This window comes from Lutra lutra, chromosome 16 (assembly GCF_902655055.1).
Source record: "Lutra lutra chromosome 16, mLutLut1.2, whole genome shotgun sequence".
NCBI classification, from domain to species: Eukaryota; Metazoa; Chordata; class Mammalia; order Carnivora; family Mustelidae; genus Lutra; species Lutra lutra.
The window spans coordinates 50805571-50832183 of record NC_062293.1 but is presented as its reverse complement, the minus strand read 5'-3'; the positions used below and the strand labels follow the sequence as shown (position 1 = coordinate 50832183).

The window sequence follows — 26613 nt, the reverse complement described above, 5'->3', positions numbered from 1 at the left end:
GGATCCTAATTCTATTTCACCAATCTATATGTCTTTTATTGTGTTGGTACCATACTGCCTTGATTATTATACCATTATAGTAACCAAGGAAATGAGAGTCCTTTGTTCTTCATTTTCAAGATTGTTTTGGTTATTCTGGGTCCTTGAGTTTCCATTGTGAAATGGAAATTTTATGAAGTGAAATTTTTCCCTGGACTGCTAAGTTGCTTTCACATATGAAAATCAGTTAATGTAATACATAATACTCAATATGCTAGAAATAGAATTTACGCACGTGATAAAGAACATCTATGAAAAATGCACAACTAACGTCGTATTTAAAGGTCGAAGATTGAATATTTTCCCTGTAAGATCACGAAACAGACAAAGATACCCATTCTCACCACTTCTATTCTACATTGTATCAGAGGCTCTAACCAGGGCAGTGGAGCAAAAACAAAAAAACAAAACACCCAGCTTGGAAAGGAAGAAGTAAAACTACCTCTCTTCACAGATGGCATGATTTTGTATGTAGAAAATCCTAAGTAATCCACTAAAAAACTATTTGAACTAATAAATTCAGCAGCATTGCAGAGTACAAGATCAGTACCCAAAAATCCACTGTATTTCTTATACACTGGCAAGAAACGATCTGAAAGTGACATTAAGAAAACAATTCTGTGTAAGATACCATCAGAAATAATAAAATACTTAGGAACAAATTTATACTTGTAAACTAGAAAACTTTGGTTCTGGAAACTACAAAACAGTGATGAGATAAAGAAGACATAAATAAATGGAAAGAAACCCTGTATGTATAGATCAGAAGACTTAATATTGTTAAGTTGCTGTACTTTCCAAATTGAGCTGTAGACTGAACGAAACCTCTGCATGTGACACATGATTTCCTCTTACTGCTCCGAAGGTTGTCTCCTAGTCTTTGGCTTTTACGGTTTTACTATGATTTCTGGGTGGCTCTCTTTGAGTTTATCTTCCGTTGAGTTTGTTGAGCTTCCTGGATATACAGATTGATGTTTTTCATCAGACTTGAGAAATTTTCAGCCATTATTAATTTGGATATTCTTTTCTGCTTTTTTCTGCCTCTCCTCTCCTCCTGGCACCCCTAGCATGCATATAATCCACATTATGCATAGGTACACTTAGTGGTGTCTCCTAGTTCTTTTGAGGCTCTCTTTTCGCTCTGTGCTGCACATTGTACAGTCTCTATCGATTTATCTTCAAGTTCATGGATTCTTTCTTCTGCCAGTTCACATGTGCTGCTGAACCCCTGTAGTGAATTTTTAATTTCAGTTATTGTTCTTTTTAACTCCTGAATTTGCCTTGGTTCTTTTTTATAATCTCTCTCTTTAATGATATTCTCTATTTGATGAGACATTATGATCATACTTTACCTTAAAATTTTTTTCTTATTTGAGTATAGTTGACATACAAGTTCACATTAGTTTTAGGTGTACGGCATAGTGATTCAGCATCTCTATACATTACGCTGTGCTCGCCACAAGGGTAGCTGCCATCTGTCCCCATACATCACTATCATAGCATCATTGCCTGTATTCCCTGTGCTGTACCTTTTATTCCCATGACTTACTCATTTCTTAACTGCAAGCCTGTATCTTCTACTCCTCTTCACCCATTTTGCCTTTTTCCCCTCACCTCCCCTCCCTCTGGCAACCATCCGTTTGTTCTCTGTATTTATAGGTTTGATTCTGCTTTTTGTTTGTTTATTTTGTTTTTCCAGTTCCACATGTGAGTGAAATCACATGGTATTTGTCTTTTTCAGTCTGAGTTATTTCACTTGGGCATAATACCCTCTAGGTCCATCCCTGTTGTCACAAAGGGCAAGAGCCCATCCCTTTTTACGGCTGTGTAATATTCCACTGTATAAGTAAAACACCTACACCACATCTTCTTTATCCATTCATTTGTTGATGGACAGTTAGGTTGCTTCCATATCTTTGCTATTGTAAATAATGCTGCATTGAACATAAGGGTGCATGTACCCAGGTGCCCCTAAGTGGTTGTTTGTTAAAGAGAGAATTTTTACCACAGTGCCTCTGTGACGCAGTTAGTTAAGTATCTGACTTTTGGTTCCTGCTCAGTTGTGATCTCAGGGTCGTGAGATCGAGCCCCATGTTGGGCTCCCTGCTCAGTACCAAGTCTGCTTAAGACTCTGTGTCTCTCACTCCCTACTCCCCACTCTCTTTCTTAAATGAATAAGAAAATTAATTTTCACCAGTTACAGTTGTTGCACTGAGAAGCAGGTCTCTGATGCTGCTCACACTTAACACGGCCATTCTGAAAGTCGTCGTTCTGGTGCTGTTTTCCAGAAGTCAGTCATTACGAGTTGGAACAGTTTTTGGAATTAGCTTGTTTGAAAAACCGTATTACGTCTCACCCCCTTTTACAAATTAATTTAAATTTATAGGGTTTGCAAGGTCTGCATGAATATGTGTTGTAATTTAAGTCCAAGTTTGTGTGTATGAAACCAGATTTTTCTCCCTAAACAACATTTAGGCATAAAATGCATCTTTGATCATTTTTATCCTCTTTTTCTCTTCTCTTTTCCACATGAACTTTACTGTCATCTTTCGAAATCACAGATTTCTCTTTCTAATCATGAAGTCTCCATTTCTGAAAATAAAAACTGCTGATAATAGGAAAAACTTAAGACCTTAAAAGAAGTAGGGTCATTGTCTCTTAAAATACATCCATAATCATATTTAAATACAGGAATACCTACAAATAGATACTGTTTAATTAATTTCCACTTACTGTTCATGGCTTCCTAGGAGATTTGTATAAACTCTCTGTTCTGTTAATTAGATGCTTCAAGTTTGTTATGCTCTGTTGTGGATAGGATGGACACTGATGGTAGGTTTTTTCTGTATCTGGTTTTAAATTTGTGATTTGTATTGTTAACTCCCACCTCCATTCTGTGTCCTCAGAAATGTAATGTTTTTGAGATGCTTGAGTGTGAAAAGGCTTTGGACACCTTTTATTGATTCTGTGTAGTTTGGTGGAGAGGGACTCTCCACCTTCCCTTCCTTTAACCCACACCAACCCATCAGGGCCCCTGACATTGGGTCCACCCCCATTTCTTCCTGATAGATGTACGGCTGCAATTCCAAGGCCCACGTGTACTATGACTCAACTTTCTCTGGCTCTTACACCGTGGAGAGTGCTGATCTCCCTTCATCTTTCCCTCATATTTTTATCCTAAGTTCTTGGTTTCCACTTTTTCGAATGATCCTTAACAGGTGTGACAGCAGCTCATGTCCCTTAGAAGTCTATGAAGTGACTCTGAGTCACTTTTGGTGTAAGGAAGGTTCACAGCTGAGAAGAGAGTACTGTAAAATACTACTAATGCAGATCTGTGTTGACTTTCTGATGTTAAGAGTAATAAGTACCTAATGTAAAAAAGCCCCCAGAAACCCAACTATAAAAGTAATGGTCTCCCTGTAACCCCACCCCCAAATCGAAACACCGTGGAAGCGACGTAACATTGTGTGAACTTTTCGCTGTAGCCCCTGCAGGAGCTTGTGGTGGTGGACTGGCACCTCCTATAGGAACAGCAGCAAGTTCCAGAGCTGTCCTGTTCACTGTAGGATCTCCTCCACACAGTGCCACGGCCCCCACTTGTACCCATATGGTCCTTCGAACAAGAACAACCTCAGGTGAAGAATTGTCTTATTATCATTTTGGCTTGTGTTTGGAGTGCAGTGTTCTGTCGATGACTTGATGATGCGACTTGGGCGAGTCCCTCAGCCTCTCTGGACTTCAGTTTCCTTACCAGTGACATTGAGATCATCACTTTCTTGACCTTAAAGGGGTTATAAGGCATAAATGGGATGTTATTTGTAGGGGGGAAACTTTGTAAGATAAGAGCACTGCATGTTGATAACACTGTATTATAGTGGTATAATGTACCTGTGACTTCTCCATGATGAAGGAGCGGCGCGTCTGCGGTGCTCGTTATGTCTTTATATTAAAGGCGTATTTCAGTACCTCTGGTAAATTTTTTGGAAATGGTAGATGGTTGTTTATCTTTGCTTTTGTTCTTAGAAACCTCAGTTTCACCTTTTTTCATAGTTCGGGTCCTAATCTTGCACTTAGCCCTACCTGCATTTAGATAGGCCAGTAGATTGGTTTTATCATCCATTCTCTATAAATTGGTTATTAATACCCCAAATTAAGGAAGCATTTAGCTTGGACTGGAAATGAGTTATCACTTAGCATTGTCATCTGTATTGTACCTTGTGTCCTTTAAATTCTCTTCTGCTACGTAAGTTACCAATCAAAATGTCAGGAGATTTATAAGCAAAGGATTATAAACAGGTAGTGAGAGAGGAAGTAGAGTCAATAATCTTGTCCTTCGGATTATTGAAAGTATTAATAATAGTAAAATGTCATTTTCAGAAAGTGACATTTTATACCTGTTAGCTAAGCCAGCGCTAGAAGATGGAGGTGCCCAGCATTGCTGAGGTGTGGTAGGGTCTGTGTGTGTGCTCACACCTGGGGTCGAAAGTAGTGTGGCAGTTGTCACAAGAGCTGTGAAGATGTAACATTTGACCTGCGGTAACCCCATTCCTGTTTATAATACCACTTCAGAGTACCTAATCACAAATGCATCATCCAAATGAAGGGAAAACTTTAGATTTCATTACAGTGTTATCTGTGGCTTAAAAAACCAGAAATAGTGTAAATCCTCCAGACAGTCATCACATACAGAAGTTTAGGGAACTGCTGTGCCTCTGCTGCGTTCTATGATGAGGAGGACTATGGGGCTACGGGGAGAAATGTATACGCTATAAACTTGTTTAAAACAAGCCATGAAGGGGCGCCTGGGCGGCTCAGTCGGTGAAGCGGCCGCCCTCAGCTCAGGTCATGATCCTGGAACCCCAGGAAGGAGCCCTGCATCCAGCTCCCTGCTCGGTGGGGTGTCTGCCTCTCCCTCTGCCCCTCCCCCTGCTCTTGATCTCTCTCTCTCTCTTTCTCTCTCTCTCTCTCTGGCTCACTCGCTCTCGAATCAATAAATAAAATCTTTAAAAAAAAACGACCTAGCCATGATGATGTCGATAAAATAGATGTATAAACAAGGAATAAAGTTGACCTTGGAGAAATAAAACCTCTTCATAGGCTCCACTGGGGGGTCCGTGACGGTTGCTGGCCTGGCGGGAGTGGGGGACGCAGCCCACCGGCCCATGTGCTCACCGTCCTGTCCCCTTGCAGCCGGCTCCAGCAGCCCCGGGGGCTCCCTGTGCTCTGCCAGCACGCCGTGTGTGTGGGCTCCCCGCCGGGGCCCGGTTGGGGAGCTTCCCCTCCAGGAGCCGAGGCTGCTCCCAGCCTGAGATACATGCCCTATGGTGCTTCACCCCCAAGCCTGGAGGGGCTCGTCACCTTTGAAGCCCCGGAGCTGCCGGAGGAGACACTGATGGAGGTGAGAAGAGCCACGGAGGGCGTTCTAGCCATGGGGGCGGGGGAGAGCAGACTGCTCCCAAAGTGCCTGTTTGTTTTTGTTGTTGTTGTTGTTGTTTTTCTTTTCTTTACCTCGCCTTGTCTTTTCTATTTGAAAGCCACTGCTGACACGCTTTCAGAATAATGTGGACAGTGACACTCATCCAGAACAAGCTTTGGTTGATAGGAAGCGACAGATACAGATTTTTCGTCTGAAGTTTAGTTTCTTTCCATCGGTAGGACTTGGAAAGCATAATCTTGGTCCTGAAACCAGAACTTTTTATTTTCAGTGTTTGCTTCCCTTTATAACATAAAAATGACACACTTAGGCTTAAAAAGTAATCAAGCATAATTAGATGCGTCACTAACCCGGAGAAATAACCCCAGCAGGCAGACGCTCGCATTGGTAGACCAGCCCCTGCCCTCCTGGAGCCAGTTGTGCAGGGAGACCCGCATCAGAATCCTGCGAACACAGACTGAGAACAGGCGAGGTTCCTTCGGTGACTGCACAGGGAGTGCCAGTTCAGTTCCTCAGTCCTGCCTCCCGGACATCGTTCGGGAGCCCACACTGTGTCCTCCTGCTGATTACGGTGCTGACTTGGCTTGCATTTCCAGTCGAAATGATCAGTTCTCCAGACCAACAGAGAACAGATGCTCTCTCCATGCTGGACCTCTAGCATTTCTGTTTTGTGTGAATGTCTGTTCTTTCGCAGAGAAGTTATAAAATGGTGCATGCAAAATATATCAGTGATTTCCTAGTGAATTCAGTCGTAATTTTGAACATGTGTTTAACCCAGGGCTACAATTGGAAAGGCAGTTGTCAGAGTATTTTCAATCAAATTAGACACAAATTGCTTTCCAGTACTTTTAACGGTATATTAGAATATATAGTGCTATATGCATGTATATGTAGACATATATATGTAAGAGAGTAGGGAGACCATCACAAGTTAATTGGTTTTATTCTCTTTTCTCGAGGAAATGATTTTCATCCTTTTTTAATCATAAAAGGAGAATGAGAAGCTTAGTCTTAGTTAGGATTTCGAGAAACATTTATAGCTAAAAACACATCTCAAAACAACACTAATTTTAGACTACTCATTTTTAATGCCTGCTATTATGTCTACGCTTACTCCCCTCTTTAACTAACTGGACAGCTCACCAAGATTTTAGAGCTTTGGTGTCAGGAATCACTGTGAACTGAAAACCCACTGGAAATTAAAATAAGGCATCTCTCAAACTGTAAGTCAGTAGAATTTGCAGACCTGTCAACAAGTGTGGTTTAGTGTATGGAATAGCCTTTCAATCCCGGTATTTATTTTGTCATGTTTTGTCTCAGATGTTGATTTTATTGTTTAGTTTTGTTGTTGTCATTATTGTTTCTAGTAAAAGCACGTGACCTCATATTTTTGAAACTTAATTTTGTGGCTCTCATCCATACACACAAACGCATGCACACAATTCCCACACACCCACATTGTGTTTCACCTGTGCTTATTTTCCTACTAGTTTTGGGGAATTTAAAAACTGTAGTCTGTTCTACTCATTCTGATGTTCGCAAGTATAAAAACACGGTAGCTTCGGCCGCGGTGTATATACAGAAACAAGTATGCCCGTCTTCTTAGTTTCTAAGTTTCTAAGACAGTTTGGCTTTGCCACAGAGAGAACACACAGACACCTTACGCCACCTCAACGTGATGCTGATGTTCACGGAGTGCGTGCTGGACCTGACGGCCGTGCGGGGCGGCCACCCGGAGCTGTGCACATCCGCTGTCTCCTTGTACCAGATCCAGGAGAGTGTGGTCGTGGACCAGATCAGCCAGCTGAGCAAAGACTGGGGGTACGTGCCCCCTTTGTCGTTCGCTTCCAAATTCTCCCTGCTTTCTGTAAATTCGTGTCTGAGATGGAGGTCCTGTCAGACACTAGGGATTGTGTCTCATGAAGAGCTTCAAGGGAGCTCTTGGTTATGTCACTGGCCTAGATTCCACTTGTGAGCCAAGACTCCAAGATTCTGCAGCCTTAGTATTGCCTCTTCCTTGTGACTTATACTGTTGAAGGTATTTGATGATGAAGAGGTTGTATTGGTTCTTGAGTCTTTTCACACACGTTTTTTTTCTGTGCTGAACCTTTTCCCTTCAGGAGTTATTTGTGCATTAAAAATGTAGCCTCTGCCTTCGGCTCAGGTCATGGTCTTGGGGTCCTGGGATCGAGCCCTGCATTGGGCTCTCTTCTCAGAGGGGAGCCTCCTGCCCCTCTCTCTCTGCCTTTCTCTCTGCCTACTTGTGATCTCTCTCTCTCTCTGTTAAGTAAATAAATAAAATATTTTTAAAAAAATGTCAAGGAGGATGATACTCCTTTAGAAATGCTCTCTGGTGACCCGATGCGTAGAGGGCGGAATGGGGCGCGTTGGCTCAGGGGATAACACTCTCTGCCTTCCTTCCGGCGCAGGCGCGTGGAGCAGCTGGTGTTATACATGAAAGCCGCACAGCTCTTAGCAGCCTCTCTGCATCTCGCCAAAGCCCAGATCAAGTCCGGGAAGCTGAGCCCGTCCACAGCTGTGAAACAAGGTACAGGGGGTGTGCGACAGTACCCGCGTCCACGCCCGCACCCTCGCACCGCCCTCTTCCCCTTTACACCGAGAGAGAGTTTGATGTGGAGTCTGTGCTAGTAAAAACTCTTAGATGGGCAAAGATGCTGACTTTTCTGGGTTGTGCTCTTGCCATGTAATTGATACAGAGAACAGCCAAAAGGGCTTTCTTTATTCTCAACTTTTCCTTAACTGGAAGAGAACCCATGAAAGAACCTGATTTCTGGTCATTTTTTTCCCCCAAGGATCATTTAGTGCCACTTTCCTTAAATTGGCAGAAAAGGTGCATGTCACTATGACTTTATTTTTATTTTGGGAGGAAAATTAAAATTAGTTCTCATCTCGACTTCTTTCCAGTTGTTAAAAATCTGAATGAACGATACAAATTCTGCATCACCATGTGCAAGAAACTTACAGAAAAGCTGAATCGCTTCTTCTCTGACAAACAGAGATTTATTGATGAAATCAACAGCGTGACTGCAGAGAAACTCATCTATACTTGTGCTGTAGAAATGGTAACCCTTTTAAATATTGAATATTATATAGGCCGATCTTCTGAGTTGAATACCTACTTCATATTTTCCCTTTATTATTTTTTTTTAAAAATGTATTTATTTTGAGAGAGAGCACACTAGTTGCGGGGGCAGAGAGAGTTTCAAGCAGACTCTGTGCTCAGCACAGAGCCCGATGCAGGACTCAGTCTCACGACCCTGAGATCACAGCCTGAGCAGAAACCAAGAGTCAGAGGCTTAACCAACTGCGCCACCCAGGCGCCCTTTGACGTTATCCTTTTAAAAAAAAGTTTCTGCCCTTAACCATTCCCAAGCCCCAAACATTGTGACTCCCTCTTAATGACAGGGGTAATTGGATGTCATTAGCCCAAGTAACACATTAAGTGACATTGGCTACCACATGTGGTGACATTTTATTGTACCTCTTAAAAATTGCTCACATTAGGCACAGTCTAATCTTTTTATACTTCGCATCTAAAGGCTTTAGCTAGATCTGCATTTTCTGCATTTTCTACTGTTTCAGAAACTTGGGAATAAAACATTAGGAGAAATCCTGCTGTTCACCAGCGCATGTGCCCCGACTGCTTACTGACCTTACCTGAGTAAAGACGCAAAGTAAAATCTGCTTTTCCAACTGTATTGTTGTACTATTGGAAATATTGTTTCTGTCTCATGGGGAGGGAATCGCTCTGAAGTAGAGATGAAATTAGGGACTGTTAAAGAAGTGATTAAGTGGAAGATGGCGGAGAAGTAGCAGGCTGAGACTACTTCGGGTAGCGGGAGATCAGCTAAATAGCTTATCTAAAGATTGCAAACACCTACAAATCCAACGGGAGATTGAAGAGAAGAAGAACAGCAATTCCAGAAACAGAAAATCAACCACTTTCTGCAAGGTAGGACTGGCGGAGAGGTGAATCCAAAGCGACGGGAAGATAGACCGCGGGGGGAGGGGCCGGCTCCCGGCGAGCGGCAGAGCAACAGAGCAAAATCAGGACTTTTAAAAGTCTGTTCCGCTGAGGGACATCGCTCCAGAGGCTTAACTGGGGTGAAGCCCAGGCGGGGTCAGCGAGGCCTCAGGTCCCGCAGGGTCGCAGAAGGATCGGGGGTGTCTCAGTGTCGCAGAGCTTACCGGTAATCAAACGGGGAAGCCGGCTGCAGAGACAGAGCCGAGGAGTGACTCTCAGCTCAGGGTTGCCTTGAACCGGTCGCGGGCTCGGTCAGCTCGGAGCGCGGCCGGAGGCCAGGGTGACGGGAGTCATTTGGCGCTGTTCTCTGAGGGCGCACTGAGGAGTGGGGCCCCGGGCTCTCGGCTCCTCCGGGCCGGAGACCGGGAGGCCGTCATCTTTATTCCCGTCCTCCGGACTCTACGGAAAGCGCTCAGGGAACAAAAGCTCCCGAAAGCGAACCCGAGCGGATGACTCAGCGTGGCCCGGGTAAGGGCGGTGCAACTCCGCCTGGGGCAAAGACGCTTGAGAATCACTACAACGGGCCCCTCCCCCAGAAGATCTACGGGAAACCCAGCCAGGACCAAGTTCACCTACCAAGGAGAACGGCGGAATTCCAGAGGAGAAGAAAGCAAAGCACGGAACTCATGACTTTCTCCCCATGATTTTTTAGCCTTGCAGTTAATTTAATTTTTTTTTCTTTTTCAATTTTTTTTTCTTTTTCTCTTCTTCTGCTAAATTTTTTTTAACTTTTACCGTTTTCTTTTTTAACGTTTTTTAAATAGTTTATCTAATATATATATATTTTTTCCTCTTTTTATATTTTTTCTTTATCGGCTTTCTTTTTTTTAATAGTTTTTTTTTCTTTCTTTCTGAACCCCTTTTATCCCCTTTCTCCCCCCTCACAATTCAGGATCTCTTCTGATTTGGCTAAAGCATATTTTCCTGGGGTTGTTGCCACCCTTTTAGTATTTTACTTGCTCCTTCATAAACTCTTATCTGGACAAAATGACAAGGCGGAAAAATTCACAAAAAAAAAAGAACAAGAGGCAATACCAAAGGCTAGGGACCTAATCAATACAGACATTGGTAATATGTCAGATATAGAGTTCAGAATGATGATTCTCAAGGTTCTAGCCGGGCTTGAAAAAGGCATGGAAGATATTAAAGCAACCCTCTTGGGAGATATAAAAGCCCTTTCTGGAGAAATAAAAGAACTAAAATCTAACCAAGTTGAAATCAAAAAAGCTACTAATGAGGTGCAATCAAAAATGGAGGCTCTCACTGCTAGGATAAATGAGGCAGAAGAAAGAATTAGCGATATAGAAGACCAAATGACAGAAAATAAAGAAGCTGAGCAAAAGAGGGACAAACAGCTACTGGACCACGAGGGGAGAATTCGAGAGATAAGTGACACCATAAGACGAAACAACATTAGAATAATTGGGATTCCAGAAGAAGAGGAAACAGAGAGGGGAGCAGAAGGTATATTGGAGAGAATTATTGGAGAGAATTTCCCCAATATGGCAAAGGGAACAAGCATCAAAATCCAGGAGGTTCAGAGAACCCCCCTCAAAATCAATAAGAATAGGTCTACACCCCGTCACCTAATAGTAAAATTGACAAGTCTTAGTGACAAAGAAAAGATCCTGAAAGCAGCCCGGGAAAAGAAGTCTGTAACGTACAATGGTAAAAATATTAGATTGGCAGCAGACTTATCCACAGAGACCTGGCAGGCCAGAAAGAGCTGGCATGATATATTCAGAGTACTAAATGAGAAAAACATGCAGCCAAGAATACTATATCCAGCTAGGCTATCATTGAAAATAGATGGAGAGATTAAAAGCTTCCAGGACAAACAAAAACTGAAAGAATTTGCAAATACCAAACCAGCTCTACAGGAAATATTGAAAGGGGTCCTCTAAGCAAAGAGAGACCCTAAAAGTAGTAGATCACAAAGAAACAGAGACAATATACAATAACAGTCACCTTACAGGCAATACAATGGCACTAAATTCATATCTCTCAATACTTACCCTGAATGTTAATGGGCTAAATGCCCCAATCAAAAGACACAGGGTATCAGAATGGATAAAAAAACAAAAACCATCTATATGTTGCCTACAAGAAACTCATCTTACACCCGAAGACACCTCCAGGTTTAAAGTGAGGGGGTGGAAAAGAATTTACCATGCTAATGGACATCAGAAGAAAGCAGGAGTGGCAATCCTTATATCAGATCAATTAGATTTTAAGCCAAAGACTATAATAAGAGATGAGGAAGGACACTATATCATACTCAAAGGAACTGTCCAACAAGAAGATCTAACAATTTTAAATATCTATGCCCCTAACGTGGGAGCAGCCAACTATATAAACCAATTAATAACAAAATCAAAGAAACACATCGACAAGAATATAATAATAGTAGGGGATTTTAACACTCCCCTCACTGAAATGGACAGATCATCCAAGCAAAAGATCAACAAGGAAATCAAGGCCTTAAATGACACACTGGACCAGATGGACATCACAGATATATTCAGAACATTTCATCCAAAAGCAACAGAATACACATTCTTCTCTAGTGCACATGGAACATTCTCCAGAATAGATCACATTCTTGGTCCTAATCAAGTCTCAACCGGTATCAAAAGATTGGAATCATTCCCTGCATATTTTCAGACCACAATGCTCTAAAGCTAGAACTCAATAACAAGAGGAAATTTGGAAAGAACCCAAATACATGGAGACTAAACAGCATCCTTCTAAAGAATGAATGGGTCAACCAGGAAATCAAAGAAGAATTGAAAAAATTTATGGAAACAAATGATAATGAAAACACAACAGTTCAGAATCTGTGGGACACAACAAAGGCAGTCCTGAGAGGAAAATATATAGCGGTACAAGCCTTTCTCAAGAAACAAGAAAGGTCTCAGGTACACAACCTAACCCTACACCTAAAGGAGCTGGAGAAAGAACAAGAAAGAAACCCTAAACCCAGCAGGAGAAGAGAAATCATAAAGATCAGAGCAGAAATCAATGAAATAGAAACCAAAAAACAATAGAACAAATCAACGAAACTAGGAGCTGGTTCTTTGAAAGAATTAATAAGATTGATAAACCCCTGGCCAGACTTATCAAAAAGAAAAGAGAGAGGACCCAAATAAATAAAATCATGAATGAAAGAGGAGAGATCACAACGAACCCCAAAGAAATACAGACAATTATAAGAATATACTATGAGCAACTCTACGCCAACAAATTTGACAATCTGGAAGAAATGGATGCATTCCTAGAGACATATAAACTACCACAACTGAACCAGGAAGAAATAGAAAGCCTGAACAGACCCATAACCAGTAAGGAGATTGAAACAGTCATCAAAAATCTCCAAACAAACAAAAGCCCAGGGCCAGACGGCTTCCCGGGGGAATTCTACCAAACATTTAAAGAAGAACTAATTCCTATTCTCCTGAAACTGTTCCAAAAAATAGCAATAGAAGGAAAACTTCCAAACTCATTCTATGAGGCCAGCATCACCTTGATCCCAAAACCAGACAAGGATCCCAACAAAAAAGAGAACTACAGACCCATATCCTTGATGAACACAGATGCGAAAATTCTCGCCAAAATACTAGCCAAAAGGATTCAACAGTACATTAAAAGGATTATTCACCACGACCAAGTGGGATTTATTCCAGGGCTGCAAGGCTGGTTCAACATCCGCAAATCAATCAATGTGATACAACACATTAATAAAAGAAAGAACAAGAACCATATGATACTCTCCATAGATGCTGAAAAAGCATTTGACAAAGTACAGCATCCCTTCCTGATCAAAACTCTTCAAAGTGTAGGGATAGAGGGCACATACCTCAATATTATCAAAGCCATCTATGAAAAACCCACCGCAAATATCATTCTCAATGGAGAAAAACTGAAAGCTTTTCCGCTAAGGTCAGGAACACGGCAGGGATGTCCGTTATCACCACTGCTATTCAACATAGTACTAGAAGTCCTAGCCTCAGCAATCAGACAACAAAAGGAAATTAAAGGCATCCAAATCACCAAAGAAGAAGTCAAACTATCACTCTTCGCAGATGATATGATACTCTATGTGGAAAACCCAAAAGACTCCACTCCAAAACTGCTAGAACTTGTACAGGAATTCAGTAAAGTGTCAGGATATAAAATCAATGCACAGAAATCAGTTGCATTTCTCTACACCAACAACAAGACAGAAGAAAGAGAAATTAAGGAGTCCATCCCATTTACAATTGCACCCAAAACTATAAGATACCTAGGAATAAACCTAACCAAAGAGACTAAGAATCTATACTCAGAAAACTATAAAGTACTCATGAAAGAAATTGAGGAAGACACAAAGAAATGGAAAAATGTTCCATGCTCCTGGATTGGAAGAATAAATATTGTGAAAATGTCTATGCTACCTAAAGCAATCTACACATTTAATGCAATTCCTATCAAAGTACCATCCATTTTTTTCAAAGAAATGGAACAAATCATCCTAAAATTTATATGGAACCAGAAAAGACCTCGAATAGCCAAAGGAATATTGAAAAAGAAAGCCAAAGTTGGTGGCATCACAATTCCGGACTTCAAGCTCTATTACAAAGCTGTCATCATCAAGACAGCATGGTACTGGCACAAAAACAGACACATAGATCAATGGAACAGAATAGAGAGCCCAGAAATAGACCCTCAACTCTATGGTCAACTCATCTTTGACAAAGCAGGAAAGAATGTCCAATGGAACAAAGACAGCCTCTTCAATCAATGGTGTTGGGAAAATTGGACAGCCACATGCAGAAAAATGAAATTGGATCATTTCCTTACACCACACACGAAAATAGACTCAAAATGGATGAAGGATCTCAATGTGAGAAAGGAATCCATCAAAATCCTCGAGGAGAACACAGGCAGCAACCTCTTCGACGTCGGCCGCAGCAACATCTTCCTAGGAACATCGCCAAAGGCAAGGGAAGCAAGGGCAAAAATGAACTTTTGGGATTTTATCAAGATCAAAAGCTTTTGCACAGCAAAGGAAACAGTGAACAAAACCAAAAGACAACTGACAGAATGGGAGAAGATATTTGCAAATGACATATCAGATAAAGGGCTAGTGTCCAAAATCTATAAAGAACTTAGCAAACTCAACACCCAAAGAACAAATAATCCAATCAAGAAATGGGCAGAGGACATGAACAGACATTTCTGCAAAGAAGACATCCAGATGGCCAACAGACACATGAAAAAGTGCTCCATATCACTCGGCATCAGGGAAATACAAATCAAAACCACCATGAGATATCACCTCACACCAGTCAGAATGGCTAAAATTAACAAGTCAGGAAATGACAGATGCTGGCGAGGATGCGGAGAAAGGGGAACCCTCCTACACTGTTGGTGGGAATGCAAGCTGGTGCAACCACTCTGGAAAACAGCATGGAGGTTCCTCAAAAGGTTGAAAATAGAACTACCCTATGACCCTGCAATTGCACTGCTGGGTATTTACCCTAAAGATACAAACATAGTGATCCGAAGGGGCACATGCACCCGAATGTTTATAGCAGCAATGTCTACAATAGCCAAACTATGGAAAGAACCTAGATGTCCATCTACAGACGAATGGATAAAGAAGATGTGGTATATATACACAATGGAATACTATGCAGCCATCAAAAGAAATGAAATCTTGCCATTTGTGACGACGTGGATGGAACTAGAGGGTATCATGCTTAGCGAAATAAGTCAATCAGAGAAAGACAACTATCATATGATCTCCCTGATATGAGGGAGAGGAGATGCAACATGGGGGGTCGAGGGGGTAGGAGAAGAGTAAATGAAACAAGATGGGATTGGGAGGGAGACAAACCATAAGTGACTCTTAATCTCACAAAACAAACTGAGGGTTGATGGGGGGAGGGGGTTGGGAGAGGGGGTGAGGTTATGGATATTGGGGAGGGTATGTGCTATGGTGAGTGTTGTGAAGTGTGTAAACCTGGCGATTCGCAGACCTGTACCCCTGGGGATAAAAATATATGTTTATAAAGCTGCAAAAAAAAAAAAAAAAAAAAAGAAAGAAAGGATGAATCCCCAAGTTTTGTAGCAACATGGATGGGACTGGAAGAGATTATGCTGAGTGAAATAAGTCAAGCAGAGAGAGTCAATTATCATATGGTTTCACTTATTTGTGGAGCATAACAAATAGCATGGAGGACAAAGGGAGATGGAGAGGAGAGGGAGTTGAGGGAAATTGGAAGGGGAGGTGAACCATGAGAGCCTATGGACTCTGAAAAACGATCTGAGAATTTTGAAGGCGTGGGGGGTGGGAGGTTGCGGGCACCAGGTGGTGGGTATTGTAGAGGGCACGGATTGCATGGAGCACTGGGTGTGGTGCAAAAATAATGAATACTGTTATGCTGAAAAAAAATAAAAAAAAATTTAAAAAAAAAAAAAAAAAGAAGTTATTAAGTGGGGGGAATTATTGACCAACCTTATTTTCTCCCACTTCCCCTCCAAATTTGTCCACTTGGAATTGTACTGTTACGTTACCCTTGGCCTCATTTTGAAAGCCATTATCAAGTCATAGGAAAATAATTTTGGAATATAAACTGTTGATAAAAATAACAGATATTATGTTGCTCTAAACTACTGCTATGAATAATATGCATTCTGTCTCTCTGTACTGAATTAAGACTTCATATGGTATATGATTTTTAGAAGTTTGCCAGGAAAACGTTCTCTCCAAAGCACTCACGGTGCTTCTTTCTTTTCTGATAGTAAGAGCAGTGTAGCTTGAGTAAGTTTGCCCAGGCTGCACAGCAAACTCACGGATATTAGCACTATCTTTAGTTAGCTTTTTCTTCTTCCTTTTCAGAATGGACTTTCTGTACCCCAATTTTTTTTAATTGTAAGTGACTTTAAAGTATTGTTTGGAAGACACGGATGATATCGACAAATACATTAGGATACTGGGTTACTGACAGTCCTGGCATTTAATGATTAAAGAGCATGTTGACAAACAAAATTCAGCCAAGTAAAACTGGAGATCTGTCTTTGTTAAATGACTCACGAGTCAGGCAGCATCCCACCTAGCAAGCAGTGGGGACCTTTGCTGAGCTCAATAAAACAAAGGTTTTTAAAAGGGAAGGGAGAGGTCATAAAAAAGAAGAACGGAATTTATTAGTCAGAAGTGCATTGTTCGGGCAAAGTTGCCCTCCTAAGAGGGAGCAGAACGTGTCCATTGACTAGGAAATGCCATGTTGACTGGGTAACGTCACATTCCTGAGTGACCGAGACTGCGTTCAGGTTGGGCATTAAGTCCTGGTTCGCTGACTCACCCTAAGTGATGCCATCTGGGCCTCATTTCAGAATACTGTTGGGGAAACTTCTGAAATACTCACAACCTGTGACTACTTCTGCTGTCCCTTCTTTCTGGAAAGCTCCTCCCCACCTTTCCCATCACCTGGCCATCTCCTGCTCCTCCTCCAGACTCAGCCTAAACACCACTTCCTGAAGGCTTTCCCGGATCTTCTCTCCATCCATAGTTGGGTTAGACGCACCCAGCCTGTATTCCCTACCATTCGGGGCTCCCTCTCTAGTACCACATATCCCTTGGCGTTAGGATGCCATGTTTCCCAGCCCCGTACGTCCCTCTAGACGGTGCGCTCTCCTTCACCATGTGCAGAGCGCCGGGAACGAGGGAAGGTGCTCATCACACATCTCTGAACAAATGAACGACTACGCCCTTTTGAAAATGCTTTGGTTAAAACAGGCTAAGAGATGACTTTTTTTTTCCCCCACGCAGCCTCCGCGCCCTCACCTCCCGGGCCGTCCCCCCCCAAGAGATGACTTCTAACACCACTTACTTATTATTACAGAATGTACTTTTTAAAAAAGATTTTATTTATTTATTTGACAGACTGAGAGAGATCACAAGTAGGCAGAGAGGCAGGCAGAGAGAGGAGGAAGCAGGCTCCCTGCTGAGCAGAGAGCCCGACTCAGGACTCGATCCCAGGACCCTGGGATCACAACCTGAGCCGAAGGCAGAGGATTAACCCACTGAGCCACCCAGACGCCCCATTATTATTACAAAATGTACTTTAATGAAGTGTCAGGCTGCGCTAGTGTGAAAGTGTATGTTTAAAAGAAGCTTCTTAGTGCAGTCCTAGAAGAGCCAGTTCAGGAACGTAAGTTTTGCGAGTCCTGTGTCTGAGTCTGAGATGACGTGAGATCGCAGACAAACTCTTTCGTCAAGCAGCTCCTGTTTTATTTTGCCTCTCTGATGAATTTTGGAGTTTTATATAGTTTGGTAGAGGATATCATTTTGTCAAATGTGTTAATTTTAGATAGATTCCATTAAAAGCTGCATTTGCCCAGATGGATTCGTATCTTTGGGGAAAAGTTGAGACTCTTCTCATTTCTGCCGACTTGGCTTCAGGTTCAGTCTGCCGCCCTGGATGAGATGTTTCAGCAGACCGAAGACATCGTTTATCGCTACCATAAGGCAGCCCTTCTTCCGGAAGGCCTCACTAAGATTCTCCAGGACCCTGCCGACATCGAAAATGTACATAAATGTAAGTCGACTTAGAACACAGGCAACCCAGTTGTCTCCTACAGGTGCAGTAGGAGGAGTGGGCAGAGTTCGGCACCATACGGCCTGGGTTTGGATCTTGGCTTTGGGCCAATCCCTTACCCTACCCGTGGTCTGTTTCTTCTTCTGAAAGATGAGAGAGTTGTTCGAGGGCTCGAGATAACGCACATGAAGTCCTGGTGGCTTCGGATTTTCACACTGCATGACCGTGTTGGCAGATGTGTGTTTGTGTCTGTAGAGAGCTTTGGTTTTATTGTTAATAATAATGAAGGCAACTGTTCTAAGCCTCGTGAGCTTATTGATAACTGAAGACTTTTATGAAGACTCCAGGGTAGATGTAGGATAGACAGCAGAGTGGAGATTGATAGGCTGCCGGGTGATGGTATCATTTATCAGAAAGAAGCCCTGGGTTTTGAGGAGGGGATGGTGGGCCCTTCGGAGTGTACGTGCTCACACCACACAGCCTCGAAGGGATGCCAGTTCTGAAATGACTTGCATTTGGGAGTAAGCTGGCCATTCAGATCTAAATGTCCTGTGTTTTACGTGCCAGCCTAAGTTTTGCCACTGCGCGTCACTGAGCTGGAAATTGCATGCAAACAATTATCAGGCAGAAGGAAGACAAAATACTCAGAATGGCCAACTTTGGGCCAAAGAAAGGTCAGGGGCAAGGGTGCACGTGGAGAATTAATGGTGATGGGTTTGTTTTTTTTCCCCATCAGTTCTCCTTGCTTTGGTTTTGACAATAGACATGATTTTCATTATGAATTTATTTTATTTCTAGATAAAACTAGTATTGAAAGAAGATTGTCAGCACTCTGTTGTAGCTCCGCGACCCTGTGAGCAGCTGCAGGCTCATCCCTGGACCAGCAGTGGGACTGAGAAGAGAGGTTTGGGATGACAGCTTGGGTTCTGGGTTTCCCCAGCCCCAGGAAACCCTAGTCTCCCACCTGGTGACTACCAAAGAACAAGCATGACTTCAAAAAGGAAAACCACCCAAAAAAACTACAGACTTGTAGGAAATCTGCCTTATTGGAGGCGTCAGCCCTTCCCTTTTCTCTGTAGAAGCAGAAGCACAAGTATTCCACTTGGCTCTCAGTTTTGACGGGGTCAATAAATGGACCTTAGAAATAGAATGATCAGTGCAGTTATTCCTAAGGATAATTAAGAAGGGAACAAAGTAGGTGGCTCTATACTCAGTTCACCAGGGCAGTGTGTGAAATTCCACGTGTTTACTGAGGTATAAAGTAAATAAAATAAAATAAAATAAAAATCGACATCTCATCCAGGCAGTGTGATAACTGGGGTCGGTTTGTCTGAACCTGAGCACGCATCCGTCGACAGCCCAGGAAGAGCGAGCTCGAGAACGAGCTGAGAGAAGGCTCTTGGCAGAAGTGGTGAACTCTTCCATTTGATCGAATATGGACACATGTTCATCTTCCAAACTCTTTCATATTGCACTAATTTATTAAAACACCTGTGTATTGGATTTTGCAATTTAAAACTAACTGAGGCACAATGGACTTGTTTAAAATATTTTACTTGATTATGTTATATACACACACCCTTTCCAGAATTCACATGTAACCTCTAGTGGACTTTTAAATGGTAAAAACTTGTGTTCATGTGAACCTTTGCATTTTTTTAACCTATCCATCTACACATACAGATTTTCTCAGTGGTGTCTTTGAGTTGCTGGCCGTTTGCTTTCGGTTGTATTTTTTATTGTGCATGCAGAGTGTGCATCGATGCCTGTGATCTCTAGGTTTACTAAAGGCTAGGTTTATTTGGGCAGTATTAGAGAAAAATACCAACTCGGGATCCTCTCAAGAGTTTTAATAGGGCCAAAACAAGGTTGGTGATCTAAAGGCTTGTTGGTGATGTGGAGTTTCTCCATGAAGTTAGTGACAAATGAGATTTGTCTTCTCTTAGGAAGACGGGCGGCTCTTTGCAGCCTAATGTGCATGGTTCGTGTCCATCCTGACGGTCCACCAACGGCTGGTCACGGAGAACGCGGGCAGGTCACGTCCCTCCAGAAATGGTTCCTGCATCGTGTATGGTTTCGTTTCTATTCCGCACCTGCTTGAATACTTGAATAAACCATTCTCCAGTTTTAATCCTTTTATTTTTACCCTTTTAGGTAACATAATCCAGACTCTGACAAATTGCACAGAAGCTCTTTGGCATTAATCTAATTTTAAGATACTGATGCAGACAGACAAAAACATGGTTTTTCCTTTACTTTGACGAAGTAATGTAATTTTTACCTTATTTATCTGTATGAAATTCCAGCAGTTAATTTGAACATTTATTTATACAATGTTTGTATTTTTAGGTCTTTAATACAGTGTTTCTACCTCTCATTTGTAACTGCATGCATTATTCTTGAAACTAGGTAAAACTCACGGAATCGTTGTGTAATAGCCTTTTTATTCTTGTGTGTACAGATGTATATTAAGGTAAAATAAAACTGACAAAGTGTTTCTAGGGTAAAGCTGGGTCCATATTACATGGCTTGTCAAGCCAGCTCCTTCCTCTGTGAGTCTGGAGGCTTGGGCATTAATGTCCTTTGTCCTGCCCAAGATTTTGGATGCTCAGTGACTGTCCCGCCCGCTGCCACGTTTGGAGGGTACGCGATGGGGTTCCCGCCCTTCCCTGCAGGGCTTCCAAACACTGTTACTAGGAATACTCTGTTTTGTATCATTTTTTTCAAGCCTCCTGGGCAATTTCATTTATGTCCTCCTGGTTCTCACTCACATTATCTCAAGAGGCCCTCCAAGCAGCTGGGTTCGCTCAGGCCCCTCCGCCCCATCCCATCTTTTTTTTTTTTGAATCAGCACAGGATGAAACAGGTTCACTGCAAGTGATTGGTTTGAAGTCAGGTAACTAAGGGAGGTAGGTAAGCCATGCTTTGTGACTCCCAAGTTCGTTCTTCTCCCTCTTGTGTAACAAAGGTCCGTCCCGTGGTAGATGCCGTGTGTGAAACTGTGACGTGTGGACGGCGGAGAACAGACTGTAAACTCATGAATAATGGTTCTGATTCTACCCCCATTATCAAGGCCAATTGTTTCCAGAGATTTTGCCTTGACTATAGCAATAATAAATGCTTTATGTTTCCATGAGTACCTTTTTAATTTCGTATCCTCGATTTCACAAGCACACTCATGGCTTGCCGCCCAGGTTCGAGCCAGAACGCGGGAAGTCAGCGACCACACAGACGGAAGGAGAGGAGTGCCCGGTGAATCAGCTGACCGGGTATCCGTGTGGTCAGGGTTTGCCCAAAGTGCGCCCGGTACCGGACCCTGTGCATCCTGAGGTCCCGCTCCCTTCTCCCCGCCCAGAGGACTAACAGAGTCCCGGAGAGGAGTTTACTGTCAGGGCTGGGGCGTCCTCAGTCTCCCCAGCGTGAGAAGGAAGAAGCTGAGTGGAATGTGACTTCTACGGAGCCTCGAGACAACTTACGCCTGGGGCCTGGACCCTTGAATCTTCAGCCGAGGAAGCTCTCAGGACCTACTCATGCCCCTTCGTGGTTCCCCCAAGCCCTTGTGAGATTACGCCTCCGGGAGAGTGTGGAGATGGCCCTTTCCTTGCAGGAACCAGAGGGAGCCCCATCCAAAGCCATCCGCCTGGGAAAGCACCACACTCCTTCGGGAAACGGGCAGTCAGCCCCGAAAATCCCAGCTCCTGTGAGAGAGGCAGAGCCACACAGCTGATGGGTTGGTGTGATCGGGAGCTGACTGTGGTAGAGGAAGGCACGGAGGCAGAGATCCTGCTGTCCCCACAGGGGCTGAGCAGAGCGAGAGCTCCCACGTCCATGCCCTGCAGACGGAACTCATCCGAGGCTGACCCCCTTTCCCCAGAGGGCCTCTGCTCTTAGCTCGGTGTTCGGTGTGCCCTGAAGATCTTTCTCGTTCAGGGTGTCCCTCTCAACAGCTTCCAGGGTCCCTCCCAGGAATGGGTCTGAGCCGAGGAGCCTGCAGAGGTGACTCTGCACTGGGGCTTCCTGGAGCCCCACACCTCCCACCCTGGCACAGAGGCTCCCCAAAGTCTGCCCTCGGGGAGGCCACCTGGCACCGTCCTGCTCTGGGACTGTCCTGCTCTTTGGGAGTTGGCATCTGTCTCTAGGAGAGGCCAGCTTGCCCCTTGTTCGTTGGAAACGGCTCTCTACCTCCCCGGGCGTGGGGGTGCCCTGGGCCTCCAGCTGCCTCGTGCACAGCTATGTGCTGTTGGGCTCATGCGTCTTTATTTGCCAGCGGGTGGTCAAGGGCACAGAGATCAGGGAGTCACAGCGAGGATGGAACAAGTTCCTGAGCACGAAGTTGAGCCACCCTGGGCCTGTGCCTACCCTTGGGAACACTAGATGTTAGGGTGAGCGCTGGAGGTCCACAGCCCCTTGCCGTTTGGTTTTGGGGAGGAGTGTGTTTGCTCAGGGCAAGGCCTGGCCTTAGGGCTCACTGGAACCACATTTGCTCCGGCTGGACGACTTCTGAAAGGGTGCGGCTCCTTCCCCAGCGGACCCACCGGGCAAGCTGCGTTCACACGTCCCTTATTTGCCCTTTGGGGTCAATCTGGCAAATCTGGCAATCTGTCATTTTAGGCAAATGTCTGTTTCAACCTAATATTTATTGCTTTATTCCATCCTCATATCAACCCTTACTTGCCTCATTTTTCAGATGGAAAAACAGACTTGGGGAGTAATCCAACACCCCTCCCCCAAGAGAAAGTCTCCATGGCTGGGGTAGGGGCTGGATGGCCAGGCTGGGGGCTGGGATGGGGGGCCTGTGTGCAGGGCCCTCTCCTCCCCGTGTGATGTGCCTAGTGCCCCAGACCTGCTCACCCCCATGTCCTTGAACACCTTTCTGGTGATGTCCAGGAGGAGGGGGAAAGGCAGGCTTCTGTGTGGTTTGGAATATCTCCTGCATCGCAGGAGGCTGCAGAGTTCAAGAAGTCGGTGAGCCCGCAGCTCTGTGCCAGCCCCTCTTTGGCCTGGAGCTGGAGCACGAGAGCAGTAGGTTTCAGAAACTGGTCCTGCTAGACCCATTTTGCAGTTTCCCTGTTCACTTCCACGTGTGCCAGTGAGAATGGACAGCGGGGAGTTGGTCCCATCCCGGATGAGAGGAGCCTCGATGCCAGGCTTGCCCAGGGGACTCCCTCTCCACTCCCTTGGCCCAGGAACTGCTTAGTGTCCCCCCCGCCATGGCCTCACACAGTCAACATGGCCCTGTCCAGTGTGCGGTTCACACCTTGCCAGCCCCTCGGGGCACCAGGAGGAGCGCAGGGAGGATAAGGCGGGGGAAAGGCTAATGGGAAATAAGAACATTCCCTTTGTGCCCACCACACCCCCTCCCCTGTGACCTGTCAGGAGCCTGCCCGGGGAGCAGTGGAATAAATGAGCCCCAGGCATGGTGGGCCACAGATGTTCTGAGTCACCCAGCTCTGAGGAGGGAAGTGGATCCAAGAGCCCTTGGTGTCCTCTCCCCTGGACGCTAGTTTCTCTGCCTCCTTCCCTTGGGTACGGGGCCGCAGCGGGATTAGAACTCCCGGCTACAGGGGCGCCTGGGTGGCTCAGTGGGTTAAAGCCTCTGCCTTCAGCTCAGGTCATGATCCCAGGGTCCTGGGATCGAGCCCCGCATCGGGCTCTCTGCTCAGCGGGGAGCCTGCTTCCTCTCCCTCTCCTTCTGTCTGCCTCTCTGCCTATTTGTGATCTCTGTCAAATAAATAAATAAAATCTTAAAAAAAAAAAATCCCAATCCCAGGCTCACGCACTCTACGCTGGGCTTGCAGCCTGCTAAGATGATTGCTTTCCCTCTAAAAAAAAAAAGAACTCCCAGCTACACCTTCCCCGCAGACCACCAAGGCCAGCCCCGAAGCCACTTCTCTTTCTTCCCCCGTCAGCCCTGTGCTGTGTTCTCTTCGGCACGTCTGTGTTTCGGCGACACGAGCCCTGCCCTCCACCGAGAATGAACGACACGCCAACATTAACCCGCAAACAAGCCAGCGGGGGACAGGAGCAAGTCAGCTCAGAATACAAAAACCGGTGTGTATCTGGGAAACGGGACGCTTAGGACACAAGCAGCGTGTTGGAGAGACCACGGTTTCCTCTTGCAGGGTCCGAAAAACATCTAGATCTGGGCCGGGGTGGTCCAAGATACTAGGCATTCACGAACCTTCTGGATAGGACCAGACAGTAAGGATTTCAGGCTTTGAGGACAATGGGGTCTCCCCTGCAGCTCCTCAACCCTACCTCCCCCAGTAGCAGCCACAGAGCATACGCACACGGACACGGCTCTGTTCCGATAGAACTTTCTATACAGACGTTGAAATTTTAATCTTGTGGAATTTTCATGGGTTACATAATTTTTTTTTTTTACATTTTCCATCCATTTAAAAATGTAAAAAAAACCAAAAAGCACTCTTAACGTATCAGCCTGATGCGCAGGCGGTAGTTTGCTGGTCACTGGCATGTCGATTTATGGCACAAGAGGCAGGCACCCAAGATGCAAGGAATAACGACCGGGACACGCCCGTGGTGCCCAAAGAAGGATGAGTTTTCCTCGCGAATCCCTGGTGTCCAGTGGACCCAGCTCACACGGATGTGAACTGATCTCCGTGGGTCAGAAGCCAAGCCTGGGCGCCCCCGCTGCTTTAGAACAATTCATGAAACTGTCAGCAAACATACAGAAGGCACAATGTTTTGCACGATTCTTAGTTCTGGGACATTCTGGGGGAGCGATTTGGTTTTTCTTGGTTCTTCGACAAACGGTGTTCTCTGCTTCTTGGTCTTGCTGTGTGGCCTTGGGCAAGTCACCTCACCTTCCTGAGCCTGCCAAGGGGTACCTGCTAAAGCGGTTTTTGTGGGGAAAATGCGCTTTGCACCATGACTGGCACTTAGCAAGGGTTCGATAAATGGGGGTCGTTTTGCTTTTCATACTAAAAATATGCAACGCCATGCTCCCTTGGGCTGGGCTGGAGGCCTTATTCCTAGAAACAGGTGCTTGGAGTTGTTCTAACTGCTAAAGTTAGCATCCAAGCGTGGACACAGGCCAGAAAGCCTGTCTCTGGGCCCCTGCCTCCTCTCAGCAAGGAGCATGGGCACGCTCACTCCACAAAACTAAGCCCCCCACGCCTTGTTGCAGGGCCGGTCATCCACAAACATTCTAGCTCTATTTTCTTGATATGTCTAAAATATGAAATAAATGTATTATGTGTCTGTAAACTGAAAGTTCCCTCTGAAATCATGCGTCCTGTTCCCCGGCTGACAGTGAGCGGCCACCCACAGGAATGAGGCGTCCTGGATGCCCATGGGACCTGGCATGGGTCTGGGCTCTCCTCACTGTGCCCCAAGAGAGAGGACCAAGTGCCTGCAGAGTGGGGGGAGGGGGGATCGGGGAGGGGAAGGGAAGCCCAGTAGACGGGAGCAGACAGGGAAGGCCTCGCCAAGGAGTCCCTGTCATGGACCCCTTTAGAGAGCTCAAGGAAGATCTTAGAGAAGATGCTCGCAAGGTCAAATCTCACAAAGACAAAGCTCAGAGAGCTCCCCTGGTGCTTTCCAGAAGCTCCCTCTCTAAGCGAGGTGGTGAGCTGAGTCTGGAACCGCATCCCCCTCCCCCCGGGAAACTCTTGCCCCAAGATTCTCTCAACCCCCTCCTGGGGCTGGTCCCAAAGGAGAGATGGAGAGACGGAGAGTCTAAGGGGGCCGGGGCTGCTCTTACTTCTGCCTCGGACTTCGCCTCCTAGAGTCCCTCCTCTCAGCCACACCATGGATGCTCTTATGTGAAGACAGCCCAAGACGGGGCAGGGAAATAGATCCCATCTGGGCTCCGCGCGGCTGGTGCTGTGATTCAGGGAGCTTCACCTGTAGGTGTGGGTTCGCTGGATGTTCAGCCGGGGCGGGGGGCATCGAAGATGATTTGGCCGTCCTGTCCGTCATCACCCGGCAGGCTAGCCCAGCCTCGTGGACGCCACGAGGACCTAAGAGGTCCTCCCGTGGACCTAAGAGGACGTGCCACAGGGCCGTTGCACCCTTCAAGCCCCTGCTGACCCATGTTTGCTAATATCCCCTTGGCCAAGTCCAGATTCAAGGGCTGGAGAAATAGACTCCCTGCCCCGGGAAGTATGGCAAAAACAGATTACAAAACCACCCGCCTGCAGGGATGGAAGAATTCCTGTGGCCATTGTCATCTACCATAAGCAGAAGTGTCTCTGGCCGATTGCAGCAAAAAGGAATTTGGGGGAAAAAGGAAAAAACTGAAAATGGTGCTGCCGGATTGGTGGAGCGGATCACAGGCAAGACCCCATTTTCAGAGTGGGCCAAGGCCTCAGGGAGCATGCCTGGTCATCCTTGTATGCGGGGAGGAGAGGTCAGAGGTCAGGACACGTGCAAGCATATGAGCCATGGTGAATGGCTTTGCTGAGTGGTTGAGGGACTAGAAGAAGCAAGTTTGAAAAATTGGAGTTGAGACCTGGGGAGGGGGCCGGCCAGTGGATGGCCTTGGAAGT

General features: G+C 45.1%; 1 protein-coding gene across 1 annotated transcript in view; it reads left to right on the top strand.

Annotated features, from left to right (window-relative positions):
• Positions 1–21236, top strand: part of LOC125086710 (serine/threonine-protein kinase ULK2-like) — an 82375-nt gene extending 61139 nt beyond the window's left edge. The window contains 8 exon segments of the mRNA XM_047706042.1: positions 3525–3674; positions 5230–5268; positions 5271–5437; positions 7116–7294; positions 7903–8021; positions 8399–8556; positions 17965–18100; positions 18899–21236. Coding sequence (XP_047561998.1) covers positions 3525–3674; positions 5230–5268; positions 5271–5437; positions 7116–7294; positions 7903–8021; positions 8399–8556; positions 17965–18100; positions 18899–18957 — 1007 coding nt within the window. The 3' untranslated portion in view covers positions 18958–21236.
• The last annotated feature ends 5377 nt before the right edge of the window (positions 21237–26613 follow it).